The sequence below is a fragment of the Agelaius phoeniceus genome, chromosome 4 (genome assembly GCF_051311805.1).
Source record: "Agelaius phoeniceus isolate bAgePho1 chromosome 4, bAgePho1.hap1, whole genome shotgun sequence".
Lineage (NCBI taxonomy): Eukaryota > Metazoa > Chordata > Aves > Passeriformes > Icteridae > Agelaius > Agelaius phoeniceus.
The window spans coordinates 74229418-74245287 of record NC_135268.1 but is presented as its reverse complement, the minus strand read 5'-3'; the positions used below and the strand labels follow the sequence as shown (position 1 = coordinate 74245287).

At 61.5% G+C, this 15870-nt stretch overlaps 1 protein-coding gene across 5 annotated transcripts in view; it reads left to right on the top strand.

Annotated features, from left to right (window-relative positions):
- The first annotated feature begins 12250 nt into the window (after window positions 1-12250).
- The window catches only part of RAB11FIP5 (RAB11 family interacting protein 5), a 43224-nt gene continuing 39604 nt past the window's right edge, over window positions 12251-15870 (top strand). For all 5 annotated transcript variants that reach the window (XM_054632626.2, XM_077177939.1, XM_077177938.1 and 2 more), the window contains exon 1: window positions 12251-12748. In XM_054632626.2, the coding sequence (XP_054488601.2) occupies window positions 12372-12748 (377 nt within the window). In that variant the 5' untranslated portion in view covers window positions 12251-12371. The remainder of the gene's footprint in view (window positions 12749-15870) is intronic.

Sequence of the window (15870 nt, the reverse complement as noted above, 5' to 3'; positions counted from 1 at the left end):
CCAGAGGGCCCCGCATTTCCTGAGGATCTCCCAGGAGAGGTGGACACAGGTCCCTCATGGAAAACATCCCTTTGAGGGAATTTCCCATGCAGAGGTGGAAGGAGCTCCCCCACACTTGGAGATGTCCCTTTTGGGGGTGTTCCAAGAGAGATGGGCATGGATCCTCCTGGAAGAGATCCCTCTCCTTGGAGGGGTGAGAGCGGATCCCCATTGCAGATGGCCCCACAGGAGAGGTGGATCCAGGCCCCTTTGGGGCCATTCCCGTGGGAGAGGTGGGCAGGACCCTCCCTGGAAGAACTCCCCTTGAGAGGGGTCCCTGAGGGGCAGGCAAGGGTCCCCCTGTGGGGATGGAGGGGGGTCCCCATTTGGGGGTATTCCCGCTGGAGAGGGCTGGGGATCCTTTGGAAGAGATCCCCATGAATGATGGGATCCCCTGTTTGGAGAGGGGGCCCAAGGTCCCCCTTGGAGTGCTGGAAGGGGGTCCCCGTTTGGGGGTGTCCCTGGGGAGGGGGTCCCTGTTTGGGGGTGTCCCTGGGGAGGAAGGTCCCCGTTTATTGGTGTCCCCTGGGGGAGGAAGGTCCCCGTTTGGGGGTGCCCCTTGAGAGGACGGTCCCTGTTTGGGGGTGTCCCTTGAGAGGAAGGTCCCCGTTTGGGGGTGTCCCTCTGGTGAGGAAGGTCCCCGTTTGGGGGTGTCCCCCGGCAGAGGAGGATGCGGTCCCCGTTTGGGGGTGTCCCCTTGGGAGCAGGGCTGGCTCCTCATTGCGGGGTGTCCCCGAGGGAGAAGGACGCACATGCTCGGGGCGGGCCGGGGTCCCCGTTTGGGGGTGTCCGGGACCAGCGGCGCTCCCGGGGCGCTTCTCGGGGGGTTCGGTTCCTGTAGCAGCCCAGGCCGGGGGCTCCCCGCAGGCGGGGGCTCGGAGCGGTGCCGGGGGCTCGGGGGGCCCGAGCAGCGCCGCGATGGTGAAGGAGCGGCCGGGGGGCGGCACGGCCGGGCCGGGGGCAGCGCCGGGGCCCCTTCACAGCGCCCGGGGCACCGGGGCGGGACCGCGGCAGCGCCCGTGCCCCGCCCGCCCCGCTCCGGGCCCGCTCCTCGGCCCCCTGCCCGCCCGGGATGTCCCCGCGCCCTGCCCGCGGCTCCCACAGCGTGTCCCCTCCAGCCCCCGAGCCTCAGCGGGGATGTCCCACCGCGGTGTCCCCGGATCTCCACGGCAATGTCACCACCCCACGTCCCCCTGCCCTTGACTGGGTGTCTCCCCGTGTCACCTTACCCTGATGGGAATTTACCCCCCCGTGTCCCCTGTCCCCATTTGAGATGCTGTCCCATGTCCCCCTGCCCTCGGCTGGGTGCCCCCCCGTGTCCCCCTGCCCCCCATTGCGATGTCCCCCCATGTCCCCCCACCCCTGGGGCAGAGACCCCCCGTGTCCTCCCACAGGGTGACACTGGCCCTGAATTACTCAGTGGGACCACACAGGAACCCAGGGTCACCCCAAGGCCACCAAATTCCCGGGGCAGGGACTTGGGGTCCCCCTTGGCCCCCTGAGCTCTGCACCCCCCCCCCCCCAGCTGATTTTTGGGGAGTCAGCACAGCCCGGGCCAGCGAGGGGATGTGCCGGGGCTCTCCCTGCACCCCCGGCTCGGCTGATGGGATTCAGATGGTCATTAGGGGCTGAGATTCCTAAAAACCCCGCAGCTTGTCCTAATGAGCTGGGAAAAGTCACACCTCGGCCGTCACAGCCTCCCGGGGCTCGGGGCTTTATTGGGGAGGAAATGGGGCAGGGGGAGCCGGCCCGGGGCCACATCTGCACCACAGCAGCCACAGCAGCCACTGCAGCCCCTTGTCCGGCCTTCCCGAGGGACAAACCCCAACTGCTCCGGGCTGGGAACAAACCCTGAACTGGGAACAAACCCTGAACTGGGAACAAACCTGAACTGGGAACAGCCCTGAACTGGGAACAAACCCTGAACTGGGAACAAACCTGAACTGGGAACAGCCCTGAACTGGGAACAGCCCTGAACTGGGAACAAACCCTGAACTGGGAACAAACCTGAACTGGGAACAAACCCCGAACTGGGAACAAACCTGAACTGGGAACAGCCCTGAACTGGGAACAAACCCTGAACTGGGAACAAACCTGAACTGGGAACAGCCCTGAACTGCTCCAGGCTGGGAACAAACCCCAAACTGGGAACAAACCCTGAACTGGGAACAAACCCTGAACTGCTCCAGGCTGGGAACAAACCCCAAACTGGGAACAAACCCTGAACTGGGAACAAACCCTGAACTGCTCCAGGCTGGGAACAAACCCCAAACTGGGAACAAACCCTGAACTGGGAACAAACCCCGAACTGGGAACAAACCCTGAACTGCTCCGGGCTGGGAACAAACCCCGAACTGGGAACTAAACCCCGAATTGGGAACAAACCTGAACTGGGAACAAACCCTGAACTGGGAACAAACCCCAACTGCTCCGGGCTGGGAACAAACCCCGAACTGGGAACTAAACCCCGAATTGGGAACAAACCCCAAACTGAGAATGAACCCCAAACTGCTCTGGGCTGGGAACAAACCCCAAACTGGGAACAAACCCCAAACTGGGAACAAACCCCAACTGCTCCAGTCTGAGAACAAACCCTGAACTGCTCCGGGCTGGGAACAGCCCCAGGCATCGCTGGAAAAGTCATCAGGGGCTGTGCCCTGGCCAGGGCAGCCTCTGCTCTGCTCTGGGACCCTCAGAGCTGCGGTGCTGGGGCACCCCCGCCTGGGGACTGCAGGGGGAACCTCCCCAGGAGGGTCTGTACCCCAAAAAATCCAAATTATCCCCAAAATCCCGCGGATGGCACCGCATTCATTCCCTGGAGCAGCACAGGGACCCCTCCCACCGGCCCTGCCACTGCCCTGGGGCACATAAAGGCCCTGGGGAGGGGGCACAGATGAAAGGGGGGGCAGGTTTGGGGTTCCTGAGCCTTAATGAGAGCCTTGGGAAGATAAAAAGGCAGGAGGCCCTTGTGGGCCCGGCTGTGTTTGGAGAGGAGGTGCTTTCCCTTTTTTATTCCCTTTTTCCTCTGCCCTGTTTGATGGAGCTCAGCAAACAGCCCTGGAGCCCCCACAGGGCTGGGTGGTCCTGGGATGGGGGTGCTCGGGGTCCCTGGGCTCGGTGGGGCACTGGTGGCACCTGTGGGATTGGGATCCAGGTGATGTGGGGACAAAATGGGGATCCTGGGACCCAGTGGGGTTTGGGGTCCCCGTGCTCTGGGGCTGAATGGGGGCACTGGTGTCCCGAACTGGTGTTTGGGGTCCATGGCAATGGGATCCCAGTGATGTTTGGGATCCCACTGAAATGGAGACAGGGGTACCCAGCAGTTTTTTGGTTCAGTTCTTTCCCAGGTAGGAGAATCCTGTCCTGGAGAGAGGGAAGGGAGGAGTCAGAAATCTGGGGGTGCTGCTGTGCAGACAAGGAGCAGGGAGAGCTGGAACCGGGGTCACTGCCCACAAAGCCAGGGTGTCCTCAGGATCCAGGAGTGGGATGTGAACCCAGGGACGGCTCCTGCCTGATTTGGAGGATTAATTGCTGAATTAATTGCTGAAGTCTCCTGAGCTAATTGGTGACAAAGGTGCTCATTAGCCCTGGGTGGGTGTGCACTGCAGAGGGACGGAGCTCCGGGGTCCCTGGGCAGGCTCAGGGTGATCCCAGAGCCCCAGGACCCGCCCGGGCTCTGTGTCCATGCCCTGTCCTGCCGCGTCCCTCTGTCCATTGTCCGTCTGTCCATGTGTCCATCCCAGCTCTTGGAGCCTTTCCCCCACAAAACCCCTTTGGTCCCAGTGCCAGCCCTGCACTGTGGGGCCAGGGACACCCCCAGACTGGGGGAAAAGGGACATTTTGAACCAAATCAGCCGAAATTACTGGAAAAAAGGGACGTGTTTGGATACCCACTGCCATCAAGTGGCTGAGCAGGGTCCAGACCTGACCCCAGACCTTTGTGGGATCATTTTATCAGAGTTCCACATCTGGCCCCAAGAAAATCCTCTCTTTTTCCAGTTATTAAGGGTCTCCCACCTGCATTTGGGATGCAGAGCAAAGCCCTCCTTAAGCATCCTAAGATATGCAGCTCCACTTCTTCTCTCCAAAGACCTGACCCAGCTCCAGAGAGGTTTTCCCAAGCAGGACTTGGATGTGCACAGGTCACCCTGGCTGTTTGAGGGTAGAAATGCAGGAAAAATAAAGGAAAAAAAATATTTTTAAACCCTGGTAGATTTGCCTGACCTGAGAAACTCTTTGCACAGGAGATTTTGGAAGTTGGGAGCTCCAACAGAAGAATTTCTGCAAATAATGGCATCCATAGCTGAACAATATGGGATTGAATGAATCCCAGACTGGGGGTCCTGCAGCAGAGCTGGGTGCTGGGTGCTGGGAGGGGACCCTGGGGACTGGGACAGGTCCCCCCAGGCTGGGTTTGATCACCCCAGGAATGGGATGGATCCTTCAGGAACTGAGGCAGCAGAACAGGGTATGTGATGGTCAAAGCTTTTTCCCTGCACCTGAAGGAAAATGAGTTTGATTTTTTTCTCTACAGTCTTCCTCATTTCTGTTCTGTGGCTTCTGGAACTGCGGGGGCTCCTGGGGTTCCTGCCCTGCCCTTCCCACTGTGCTTTGGTCCTGCTCCCTACCCAAACTCCTTTGGATGCTGGTGGTGCCATAGGAGCCACTTCCAGAAACAAAAAATAAAAACCAAAACTCTTTTTGGGGCATCTGGGTCTGATTCCAAAGGGTTCCTGAAGTGCTGAGCATCTCTGAGCCACAGGGATCCAGGGACCCCAGTGAGCAGGGATCCCAGTTAGGGAATATCCCAGTCAGGAAATATCCCAGTCAGGGAACATCCCAGTTAGTGACAATCCCAATCAGTGATAATCCCAATTAGTGACAATCCCAGTGAGCAGGGATCCCAGTCAGGGAACATCCCAGTTAGTGACAATCCCAATTAGTGACAATCCCAGTCAGTGACAATCCCAGTGAGCAGGGATCCCAGTTAGGGGACATCCCAGTCAGTGACAATCCCAGTGAGCAGGGATCCCAGTTAGTGACAATCCCAGCCGGCACAGCTGCTGTCAGCTGCCAGCTCCCACCACCAGCCACCTCAATTAACAGGCTGCTAATTGCTGGGGATGCCGGTCAGGGCCCATCCCAGTGAGTGCATCCAGAGACCCCGGTACCGGGATCCCAGAGAATCCCGGCTGGGAGGGGCCGCAGGGCAGGGTCCCAAAGCAGGGTCCCGGTGAGGTCCCGGAAGGTCCCAGTGAGGTCCCAGTGGGTTCCCAGTGAGGTCCCGGTGAGGTCCCGGTGGGGTCCCGGAAGGTCCCGGCGGGGTCTCCCCGGAGCTGTTCCCTCAGTGACCGCCAGAGGGCGATCCCAGACCGCGCTGGGCCCCGGCGGCACCGGGACGGGACAGAGGGATGGTGACAGTGACAGGGACAGGGACAGGGACAGAGGGATGGGGACAGTGACATGGGACAGTGACATGGGACAGTGACATGGGACAGAGGGATGGGGACAGTGACAGGGACAGCGACAGGGACAGAGGGATGGGGACAGAGGGATGGGGACAGAGGGATGGGGACAGTGACAGGGACAGTGACAGGGACAGTGACAGGGACAGCGACAGGAGACAGCGGGATGGGACAGTGACACGGGACAGCGACATGAGACAGTGACATGGGACAGAGGGATGGGGACAGTGACAGGGACAGTGACATGGGGACAGTGACATGAGACAGCGACATGGGACAGTGACATGGGACAGGAGGATGGGGACAGAGGGATGGGGACAGTCACACGGGACAGTGACATGGGACAGAGGGATGGGTACAGAGGGATGGGGACAGTGACATGGGGACAGTGGAATAGAGACAGCAGGATGGGACAGTGGGCTGGGGCACGCCAGGGTGGGACACGCCAGGAGGGGCCAGTGGGGTGGGACACCCTGTGCTGTCACAGTGGGCTGGGACACGCCAGGAGGGGACAGTGGGGTGGGACACTCTGTGCTGTCACAGTGGGCTGGGGCACGCCTGGGTGGACACGCCAGGAGGGGCCAGTGGGGTGGGACACTCTGTGCTGTCACAGTGGGCTGGGACACGCCAGGAGGGGACAGCCGGTGCCAGGAGGTTTTTCCCAGGGTGTTCATCACAGGGGTTTATCCCCATGGACAAAGGGGGGCTCTGAGCTGTCCCCTCTCTGTGCTTTGGTGCCGCTGTCCCACACGGGCTCTGGCTGACCTTTGGGTGTCCATGTGGGACATGTCCCCCCACCCCGAGGCACAGCAGCGATGGGGACCGTGGCAAGGGGGACATTTGTCCTTCACGTGCTGAATTTGGGACAGCAGGACCAAACTCCTCTGCCTTCCCCCTGGAGCCCGCTCCGGGGCTTTGCAGCATCCCCAGGGCCACCGTCCCCTCGGTGGGTCCCCCTGCTGTCACCACCTGCCCCATCTGCCAGCGGGAATGTCACCCGCGGTGTCATTGCCAAATCCAGAGGCGCCCGCGGAATTGATGGCGCCGGATTTCCACCGCCGAGTGTCAACAAGGCTGCGCGGCCTCCCGGGCCCCCCTTAATCCCGCACACAATTGCAGTTTGCTGTGCAAACAGCGCGGGGGGCTTTGCATGACAAGCGCGTCCTTCGGGGGGGCGCCGGGGCCGGGATCGGACCCCGGCATCGCTCACGGGGATTGAGGCGCCGGCAGCGGCAGCCCCGGCTCACCCCAGCGCCGGGGGCTGCTCTCCCCACCCTGCCGTTCATTGATTGACTCTGGGAAGGGCAACAACAACGGCCCGAGATTGATGCTCTGAATCCCGGCCGGAGATCAAACGGAGCGAATTTTCCGTGTGGGACCCGCGGGATGAAGCCCAGAGCGGCGATTCTGCCCCCTGGAAGGGCGGGTGAAGGGGACAGGGGGGCAAGGAGGAGGGAGAGGGCAGGGAGGAGCCTCCAGCCCTCCCCGCTCCGCCAAACAATCAGAATAAAAGCAAATTATTTCTCCCATTTCCCTTGCCGAGATGAGCGATAAAGTGTCCATCCCCAAAAGCGCCTGATAACGCTTTAATTTCACTGCCAGCCCTAAAAATGCCATTTCTACGCAAAGCAGGGCCCGCTCTCCTCCCCGGCTGGCTTTTGATAAATGTTGGGGGATTTTTCCTCCCCTTTTTTTGCCCATTCCCGGTGTGCTCGGCACAGGGGAAATGCCCCCGGAGCTACGAGCGCCGCACAATAAAGCAAAATCATATTTTAGTCAAAATAGGCAGACGGCGCTCGCAGCCAACTTTCAAATTAGCATTTTGAGGGCAAATATGCAGCAATTTGAGATAATGAGGCCTGATTATTCAATCCAATGAATGTTAAATAGGCAGCGAGGGCGCCCGAGCCTTATCTCCCCCGCTTTCCATTTATGTGACTTTAGTTTAGTTTTAATCGTTTCCCATTTGAACTCTTTATTTGTCTTGGCTCAGGCCCCTTCCCCCACGGCTCCCCTCAGCTCCCTCCCTCCATTCCCGGGCACCCCTGCACTGCCAGCTGGGAATTCTGCACTGCCAGCCCCTTCCCAATGGATGGGAACAAGTTTTGCTGCTTCTATTCCAAGGAATTGGGGCTGGGGGGCTTTGGGTGTTGCTGTCGGTCCCGGTCCGTGTGTCTGGGTTCGGGGGTGTTTTGATGGTTTGGGAATATTTGCAGGGATGTGCATCCTTGGGAAGAGATGTCATGGAACCATGGAGTGTTCTGGGTTGGAAGGGAACAAAAAGCTCCTCCAGTTCCATGGCAGGGACACCTCCCACTATCCCAGGTGGATCCAAGCCCCAGTGTCCAGCCTGGCCTTGGGCACTGCCAGGGATCCAGGGGCAGCCCCAGCTGCTCTGGGAATTCCAGCCCAGGCAGGAATTCCTTGCCAAGATCCCAGCCCAATCTCCCCTTTCCCAGTGGGAGCCATTCCCTGGCTCCTGTCCCTGCAGGCCTTGTCCCCAGCCCCTCTGCAGCTCTCCTGGAGCCCCTGCAGGCCCTGCCAGGGGCTCTGAGCTCTGCCTGGAGCCTTCCCTTCTCCAGGGCAACATTCCCAGCTCTGCCAGCCTGGCTCCAGAGCAGAGGGGCTCCAGCCCTGCAGCAGCTCCGGGGCCTCCTCTGGGCTCTCTCCAGCAGCTCCACGTCCTCCTGCTGTTGGCCCCAGGGCTGGGGCAGCTCTGCAGGTGGGCTCTCACCTCAGGGAGGGGCACAGGGACACAATTCCCACCTTGCCTTTGGCACCTGCCCAGGGCTGGAGGGGTTTGGGTTGTTTCCAGCCTCTCCCACCTTCGAGGTGCTGCATTCCCAGCTCTGGCTCTTCCTTCACCCCTTCCCTTCCCTGCAGGGCTGGGGCTGCTCTCACTCCCACCACACAACGGATCCAAACACCCAATGAGCCCTGGGAATGGGATCCCAGCCTTGGGAATGGGATCTCAGCCCTGGGAATGGGATCTGAACCCTGGGAATGAGATCTCAGCCTTGGAAATGGGGTTCCAGTATTGGGAATGGATCCCAGCTCTGGGAATGGGATCTGAGCCCTGGGAATGGGATCTGAGCCCTGGGAATGGGATCTCAGCCTGAGAATGGGATCCCAGCGTTTCCAAGCAAAGCCTGGCTCAGCATCCCCAATCCCATCCCCAATCCCATCCCCAATCCCAATCCCATCCCCAATCCCCAATCCCCAATCCCCAATCCCCAATCCCCAATCCCATCCCCAATCCCAATCCCATCCCCAATCCCCAATCCCCAATCCCATCCCCAATCCCATCCCCAATCCCAATCCCATCCCCAATCCCCAATCCCATCCCCAATCCCAATCCCAATCCCAATCCCATCCCCAGTCCCAATCCCAATCCCAATCCCATTGTGCAGTTCCCACTGTTCCTGCAGCACTTTCCTTGTCTCCCATAAAAATCCCATTTCTCTGCAGCCCCAACAAGGAGTTTCTCCCATCCCCAGGGAGGGGCAGCTCCTGGGGTGAGCAGCTGCTGCTCCCTTTGGGATGGAGAGAGGGATTTTGGACCAAAAGTATGAAAAAAAGAGGAAAAAAGTCATTGTATTGGTGTTGTTTTCCAGCTTCTCCCTGGGATGGGAGCTGGGTTTGTTGGGAGTTCACACCCAGTCCTTTAGGAGAGCATCAGGGTGAGCTGGGGGAAGGAGATTCCATGGAGCAGGAGGAGGAGGAAGAAAAAATTCATTTAATCAAAAATTGAAGGAAAGGTTAAAGTCGATGGAGAAACTCAAGGAAAATAATTAAATTACTCAAAAATTGAAGGAATGGTTAAAGTTGAAGGAGAAATGAAAGGAAAAATTCAATTAAAATTGATGGGAAAAAAAATGAAATTACGGCAGAAATTAAAGCCAAAGCAAAAATTGATGTTAAAACAAAAATTTAATGTGAAGGAAAATTCAAAGCAAAAAAATAAATAAAGTTGGAGCAAGAATTAAAGGAAAATTTCACTCAGCCCAGGCTCTCTGAGAACGCTGCAAAGGATGCCTGTGTTCCCTTTGATTCCAGAGTGGAATAAAAAATATAGAAATTGATTTAGGGGTAATTAAAAACCCTCCTTATATATTGAATGCAAAGGTGAGCATGAAATCAAAAAGATGAATAAATACGAGATAAATAAATAGGAGCAGGGCAGGGAAGGTGAAGGGAGATGGAAAAAAATCCCAATTATGGAGGTAAAAGATGGGAAGTGGCAGAGAGATGGAGATGTGCTGAGAGTAGAGATAATCAGAGCATAAAAAACTGGGAAAAACAATCAAAAGAAAGGAAAATCAAAAGCAGATGCTGAGGAGGGATAAGGGGCAGCCAGGGGAGCAGGAGCAGGCCCTGGACTGGAGGGATAATTGGATTTGAGTTCATCTCGGGGTGATAAGCAGTTCCTGGGGAGGGTTTTATTCTCTATGAAGCAAATTTTAATGGGGGATTTGAATATGGCCGGGGCAGCACACCCCAAAGGGAAAATACGGGATTTTCTGCAGCTCTCGGGTTTGCCTGGGGGCTTTTTGGGGTGAAATGGGGCTCCTCCTGCACTGGGCAGCTTCAGCCCCACCAGCTGCATTTGGGGTGAGCAGGGACCCCAAAGGGAAGGGAAGGGACACGGGAAGGGACACGGGAGTCACGGAATGATGGGGCTGGAAGGGAAGGGACACGGGAATCATGGAGTGATGGGGTTGGAAAGGACCTCAGAGCCCCCCTGGTGTCCCCAAAAGGAAGGAAAGGGACACAGGAATCACGGAATGATGGGGTTGGAAGGGACCTCAGAGGACACTTGGTGTCCCCTCTCGGTGTCCCCTCTCAGTGCCCCTGTTCCTGTCCCAGCTCGGTGTTGTCTCTCAATGTCCCCACTCAGTCTCCCCACTCAGCGTCCCTGCTCAGTGTCCCCCTCCCCTCTCGGTGTCCCCTCTCGGTGTCCCCCTCCCCTCTCGGTGTCCCCCTCCCTCTCGGTGTCCCTCTCGGTGTCCCCGCGCTGGAGCGGAACGGGCGCGCCGGGAGCGGTGGCAGCGGTGGCCGATGGCAGCGATAGGGCAGGGCTGGCACGGCCCCGCTGCCCCGGCCGCCCCTTATCGCGGCGGGATCGGGATCGGGATCGGGATCGCCGCCCCGCTGGCCTGACCTTGCCCCGGGCACGGAACGGCGGCGGGGCCGAGCTGGGGGTTTAACGGGACATTAGGGACATTAGGGACACTGAGAGGGGACATTGGGATTGCGGCCCGGCCCGGCCTAGGAAACGCTCCCAAGGGGAGGGGTGAGCGGTGGGGAGGGGTGCACAGGGCTTGGGGCCACGGGGGATCAGCTGTGGGGACACCGGGGATCAGCCGTGGGGACACCGGGGAATCAGCCATGGTGACACTGGGGATCAGCCGTGGGGACACCGGGGATCAGCTGTGGGGACTCCGGGGGTCAGCCGTGGGGACACCGGGGGTCAGCTGTGGGGACACCGGGGAATCAGCCATGGGGATACCGGGGAATCAGCCATGGGGACACAGGGATCAGCCGTGGGGACACCGGGGGTCAGCAATGGGGACACCGGGGAATCAGCCGTGGGGACACTGGGGAATCAGCCATGGTGACACTGGGGATCAGCCGTGGTGACACTGGGGATCAGCAATGGGGACACCAGGGATCAGCCGTGGGGACACCGGGGAATCAGCCGTGGGGACACCGGGGATCTGCAGTGGGGACACCAGGGAGCTGTGGTGGGGACACTGAGGATCAGGCGTGGGGACACCGGGATCCTGCTCCCGGTGCTCCTGGGCACAGCAGAACAGCCCGGGGGGGCTCCGGCAGCCGGGGAGACACACACAGATGTGGGGTGTGCAGGTGTGGGTGCGGGCACACCTGGGCATGGGCACATCTGGGCATGGGCACACCTGGGAATGGACACATCTGGGTATGGACACAGCTGGGAATGGGCGCAGCTGGGAATGGACACACCTGGGTATGAGCACACTTGGGTACAGACATATCTGTGTGCTTGTAAGCACATGGCACGCCTGGGCAGGGACACACCTGTGCTCGCACTCATGTGGGTCTGGGGAACAGACAGGCAGAGCCATGCCGGGGATGCGGTGCCGGGGCTGCCCCTGGCCGTGGCGACGGGTGTGACTGCAGGGGTGTGACTGCAGGGGTGTGACTGCAGGGGTGTGACCGCAGGGGTGTGACTGCAGGGGTGTGACTGCAGGGGTGTGACTGCAGGGGTGTGACTGCAGGGGTGTGACTGCAGGGGTGTGACTGCAGGGGTGTGGTCGCAGGGGTGTGACTGCAGGGGTGTGACTGCAGGGGTGTGGCCGCACCAGGGCTGGGTGTCACCCCGGCCCCGCCCTCGGTCCCGCCCCCTGCGCGCGCCCCGAGCCCCGCCCTCTCCAAACGCCAGGCGGGGCGGGGCGGAATAGCCGGGGGCGGAGTCAATGAGGATGGGGCAGGGCAAGGGCTGCAGTGGGGCGTGGTGAAGAGTCAGGGGCGGGACAAGAGCTGCCTGTGGGGCGTGGTGAAGAGTCAGGGGCGGGACAAGAGCTGCCTGTGGGGCGTGGTGAAGAGTCAGGGGCGGGACAAGAGCTGCCTGTGGGGCGTGGTTAAGAGCCGGGGGCGGGGCTAACGCGCGGCAGGGCCGGTTGGGGCGGGGCTAAAGCCGAGCGGGGCGGAGCAGAGCGCGTTGTGGGGCGTGGTCAGAGCGCCGTTGCTGGCAGGCCCTGCGCCGTGTGGGCGGGGCCAGCCCGCCGGTGTCGCTCGTGCTGCGGCAGCGGCGGCTCCGGAGCGGGGCCCGGCCCGGCCCGGCCGCTTCTCCCGGCCCCGCCCCGCCCGGCCCGGCCCGGCCCGGCCATGGCGCTGCTGCGGGCGGCCGCGCTGCCCGCCGAGGGCTGCCCGGCCTGGCTGCCCACGCACGTCCAGGTGACGGTGGTGCGGGCCCGCGGGCTGCGCTGCAAGGGCGGCGGCAAAGGCAAAGCGGGCGGCAGCGACGCGTACACCGTGATCCAGCTGGGCCGCGAGAAGTACAGCACCTCGGTGGCCGAGAAGAGCGGCGGCAGCCCCGAGTGGAGGGAGGAATGTGCCTTCGAGCTGCCCCCCGAGCCCGGGGCCTGCCCCGAGCTGGTGCTCACGGTGATGCACCGGGCGCTCGTGGGCATGGACCGGTTCCTGGGCCAGGCCCTGGTGCCCCTGGAGCCCGCCCGGCAGCGCGGCCGCGAGCCCGACGAGCGGTGAGTGCGGGGCGGCCGCGGGAGCGGGGCCGGGGCCGGGGCTGGGGCTGCACTGGGCGGCTCCGGGGTGGGCGTCAGGGAGTCCCAGGGTGGGCTCATGGACCCCCCATGTGCCCGGGGATTGGTGTCCTGGGGTCCTCGTGTGTCCCACGGTGGTGTCACGGCGTGCCCGGGTACCCCTGGAGAGGCAGCAGGGTCACTGTGTGTCCCAGGGTGGGCACATGGAATCCCCCAGTGCTCTGGCATGGCTGTCACTGTGCCCCAGGGTGGGCACATGGAATCTCCCAGTGCCCTGGTACGGGTGTCACTGTGTCACTGTGCCCCAGGGTGGGCACTCAGAGCCCCCCAGTGCCCTGGCATGGCTGTCACTGTGTCACTGTATACCCTAGGGTGGGCACATGGAATCCCCCAGTGCCCTGGCATGGCTGTCACTGTGTCACTATGCCCCAGGGTGGGCATTGCGGGGTCCCTGTGTCCCCAGGACGGCTGCTGGAGGAGGAAGGGCATCACGGCTTCCGTGGGCACCCTCAGGACGTGCCACGAGGGTTGGGGTGTGGCGGGTCCGGGCGTGCCCGTCTGGGCTTTGAGGGGCTCCCGCTCTGTCCGTGGCCATGCCCGCCGCAGGAGGGTGGCCCGGGGTGTCCTGGGGAGGGGTTCCCAGTCTGGGCTGGCTGTGTCACCCCCCGGAAGGACTCGGGGCATGGCAGGGCCTGGGGATGCCCCGGGAAGGACATGCAGGAGGGGTGGGACATCCCGGCTGTGCCAGGAAGGGGCTGTGGTACGGGGGTACCAAGATCCCCGGGAGGGAATTGTGCTGGGCAGGGCACCGGAGCGTCCATCCCCGGGCAGGGCACCGGGGCGTCCATCCCCGGGCAGGGCACCGGGGCGTCCATCCCCGGGCAGGGCACCGGAGCGTCCATCCCCGGGCAGGGCACCGGGGCGTCCATCCCCGGGCAGGGCACCGGAGCACCCATCCCCGGGCAGGGCACCGGGGCGTCCATCCCCGGGCAGGGCACAGCATGGCCCGCGGTCCCCCTGCATCCCCAGGGCTCTGTCCCTCCTGCACCTCGCTGTTTGTCCCCTGGTGGTTTGTCCCACCAGGTGTCCCCTGGTGGCTGCGGTGGTTTTGCAGCCCCCCCGTTGTCACCTGGTTTGTGGCGGAGGGTCCCCAGTTTGGGGTGCAGACCCCAACCCCGCGCTGTGCATGGGGGGAATTGCTGCTCCTCCTCCCTGCCCAGAAGGGTTTACAACAACCAGGACGTTTTCCAGCCTTTGCCCAGCACAGAAGGGCAGGAATGCAGCTGGGATTCCTGCAGGGAAGGAGTTTTGGGGGCGTTGTTCGGGCAGGGCTGGCAGTGCCCCCCGGCCCCCCGAACCCGGCAGCTGTGCTGGCTCTGTGCCCGGAGCTGCGGCCTCACAGGGAGCCTCCCTCCCTCCCTCCCTCCTTCCCTCCTTCCCTCCTTCCCTCCTTCCCTTCCCTCACAGCCACAAAAATTAGCAGCAAAACGGGCTGGGGGAACTTTCCCTGTGGAGCAAACGCATTTCCCCATCCCGGAGGCTCCCGGCGGGCCCAGAGGGGAGCGTGGGCCGGGGGAGGCGTGAGGAGCCCCGGGCACACGGCTGGCAGCTCCCCCGCGCTTATTCTGCTTTATTCTGCTTTTCTTAGCAAAACGCCGGAGCTGGGCGGGCTCGGGGGCTGGGCCGGCATTCCTGGGGCCTGCTGGAACCCGGGGATGTGGGAAAAGCCCGTGGCTGGGGACAGCCCTGCCCTGGGGGAGGTTTTTGTGGAGCTGGGCAGAGCGGGAGCCCCCCAAGGCCTGCTCCTGGCCAGGGCCTGCTCCCGGCTCCTGGGATCCCAAAGGTCTCGTCAGGGGCTGTTAATCTCACGGGAGCAATGTCCAGCCTGTGTCACCCCGTGACACCAGCCCTGCAGGCTGGAGAGCCCCAGGGGCTTGGAGAGGGCTCCAGGGAGACCTTCCAGCACCTTCCAGGGCCTGAAGAGAAAAAGGTCCCTCCCAACCCAAACCATTCCAGGGTTCTGGAGCCCCTCTGCTCTGGAGCCAGGCTGGCAGAGCTGGGAATGTTGCCCTGGAGAAGGGAAGGCTCCAGGCAGAGCTCAGAGCCCCTGGCAGGGCCTGCAGGGGCTCCAGGAGAGCTGCAGAGGGGCTGGGGACAAGGCCTGCAGGGACAGGAGCCAGGGAATGGCTCCCACTGGGAAAGGGGAGATTGGGCTGGGATCTTGGCAAGGAATTCCTGCCTGGGCTGGAATTCCCAGATTTGCTGGGGCTGCCCCTGGATCCCTGGCAGTGCCCCAGGCCAGGTTGGACATTGGGGTTTGGATCCACCTGGGACAGGGGAAGGGATGGACTGGGATGAGCTTTTTGCTCCCTTCCAGCCAAACCCATTCCATGGTTCTCTCATTTGCTGTCTCCCTCCCTTCCTGTAGCTTTGCTTGCATAAGGAAAATTCACTTCCCCTTGAGGCATTCGGGATCATAGGAGCTTTTAAAACTCTGTTTTCACCCGTGGCCCCGAGGATGGAAATGGGCACAGAAAACATGAGGGAAGCTCTCACCCTGTGCCACTCTGCAGCCTGGAGGGGCCACGCTGGTGTTTGGAGGAGAATCCCTGGGGCTGGAGCTTGCCCAGCTGGGTGGGAGAAGGATCATTGGGAGCTCGGGGGGTTCTGGCTCTTTGGGAGCTTCCAGCCGGCTCTGAGGTCTGGAAACAACTTTGTTCAGGAGGAAACTTCCAGTCCCAGATTAGAAAGAGCAAAACAAACAGAGGCTCCCACCCTGGGGCTGGCCCTGCAGGGCCCAGGCAGGGCTGTGCTGAGGAGATAACGGGGCTGTGGGGCTGAGCTCTGCCCTCTGCCAGGGCAGGGGGAGCGTGCTCCAGCAAAGCATCCCTTGTCAGTGTGCTGACCTTGCTCCCATTTCCCTGCAGGGTTTTATTGCACAGGAACTTGGGCAGTGATAATTGTTATCCTTGTTTTCGGCTGCTGGAAAATGTTCCGTCAAGCTTGGACTCTTCCCCGGGAAGGGGGGCCGGGGTGTTTACGAGCTGCCTTGTGCTGCTCAGCCTGGGCCATTTCGCTGCTTTGCCAGGGCAAAATCAACTCCT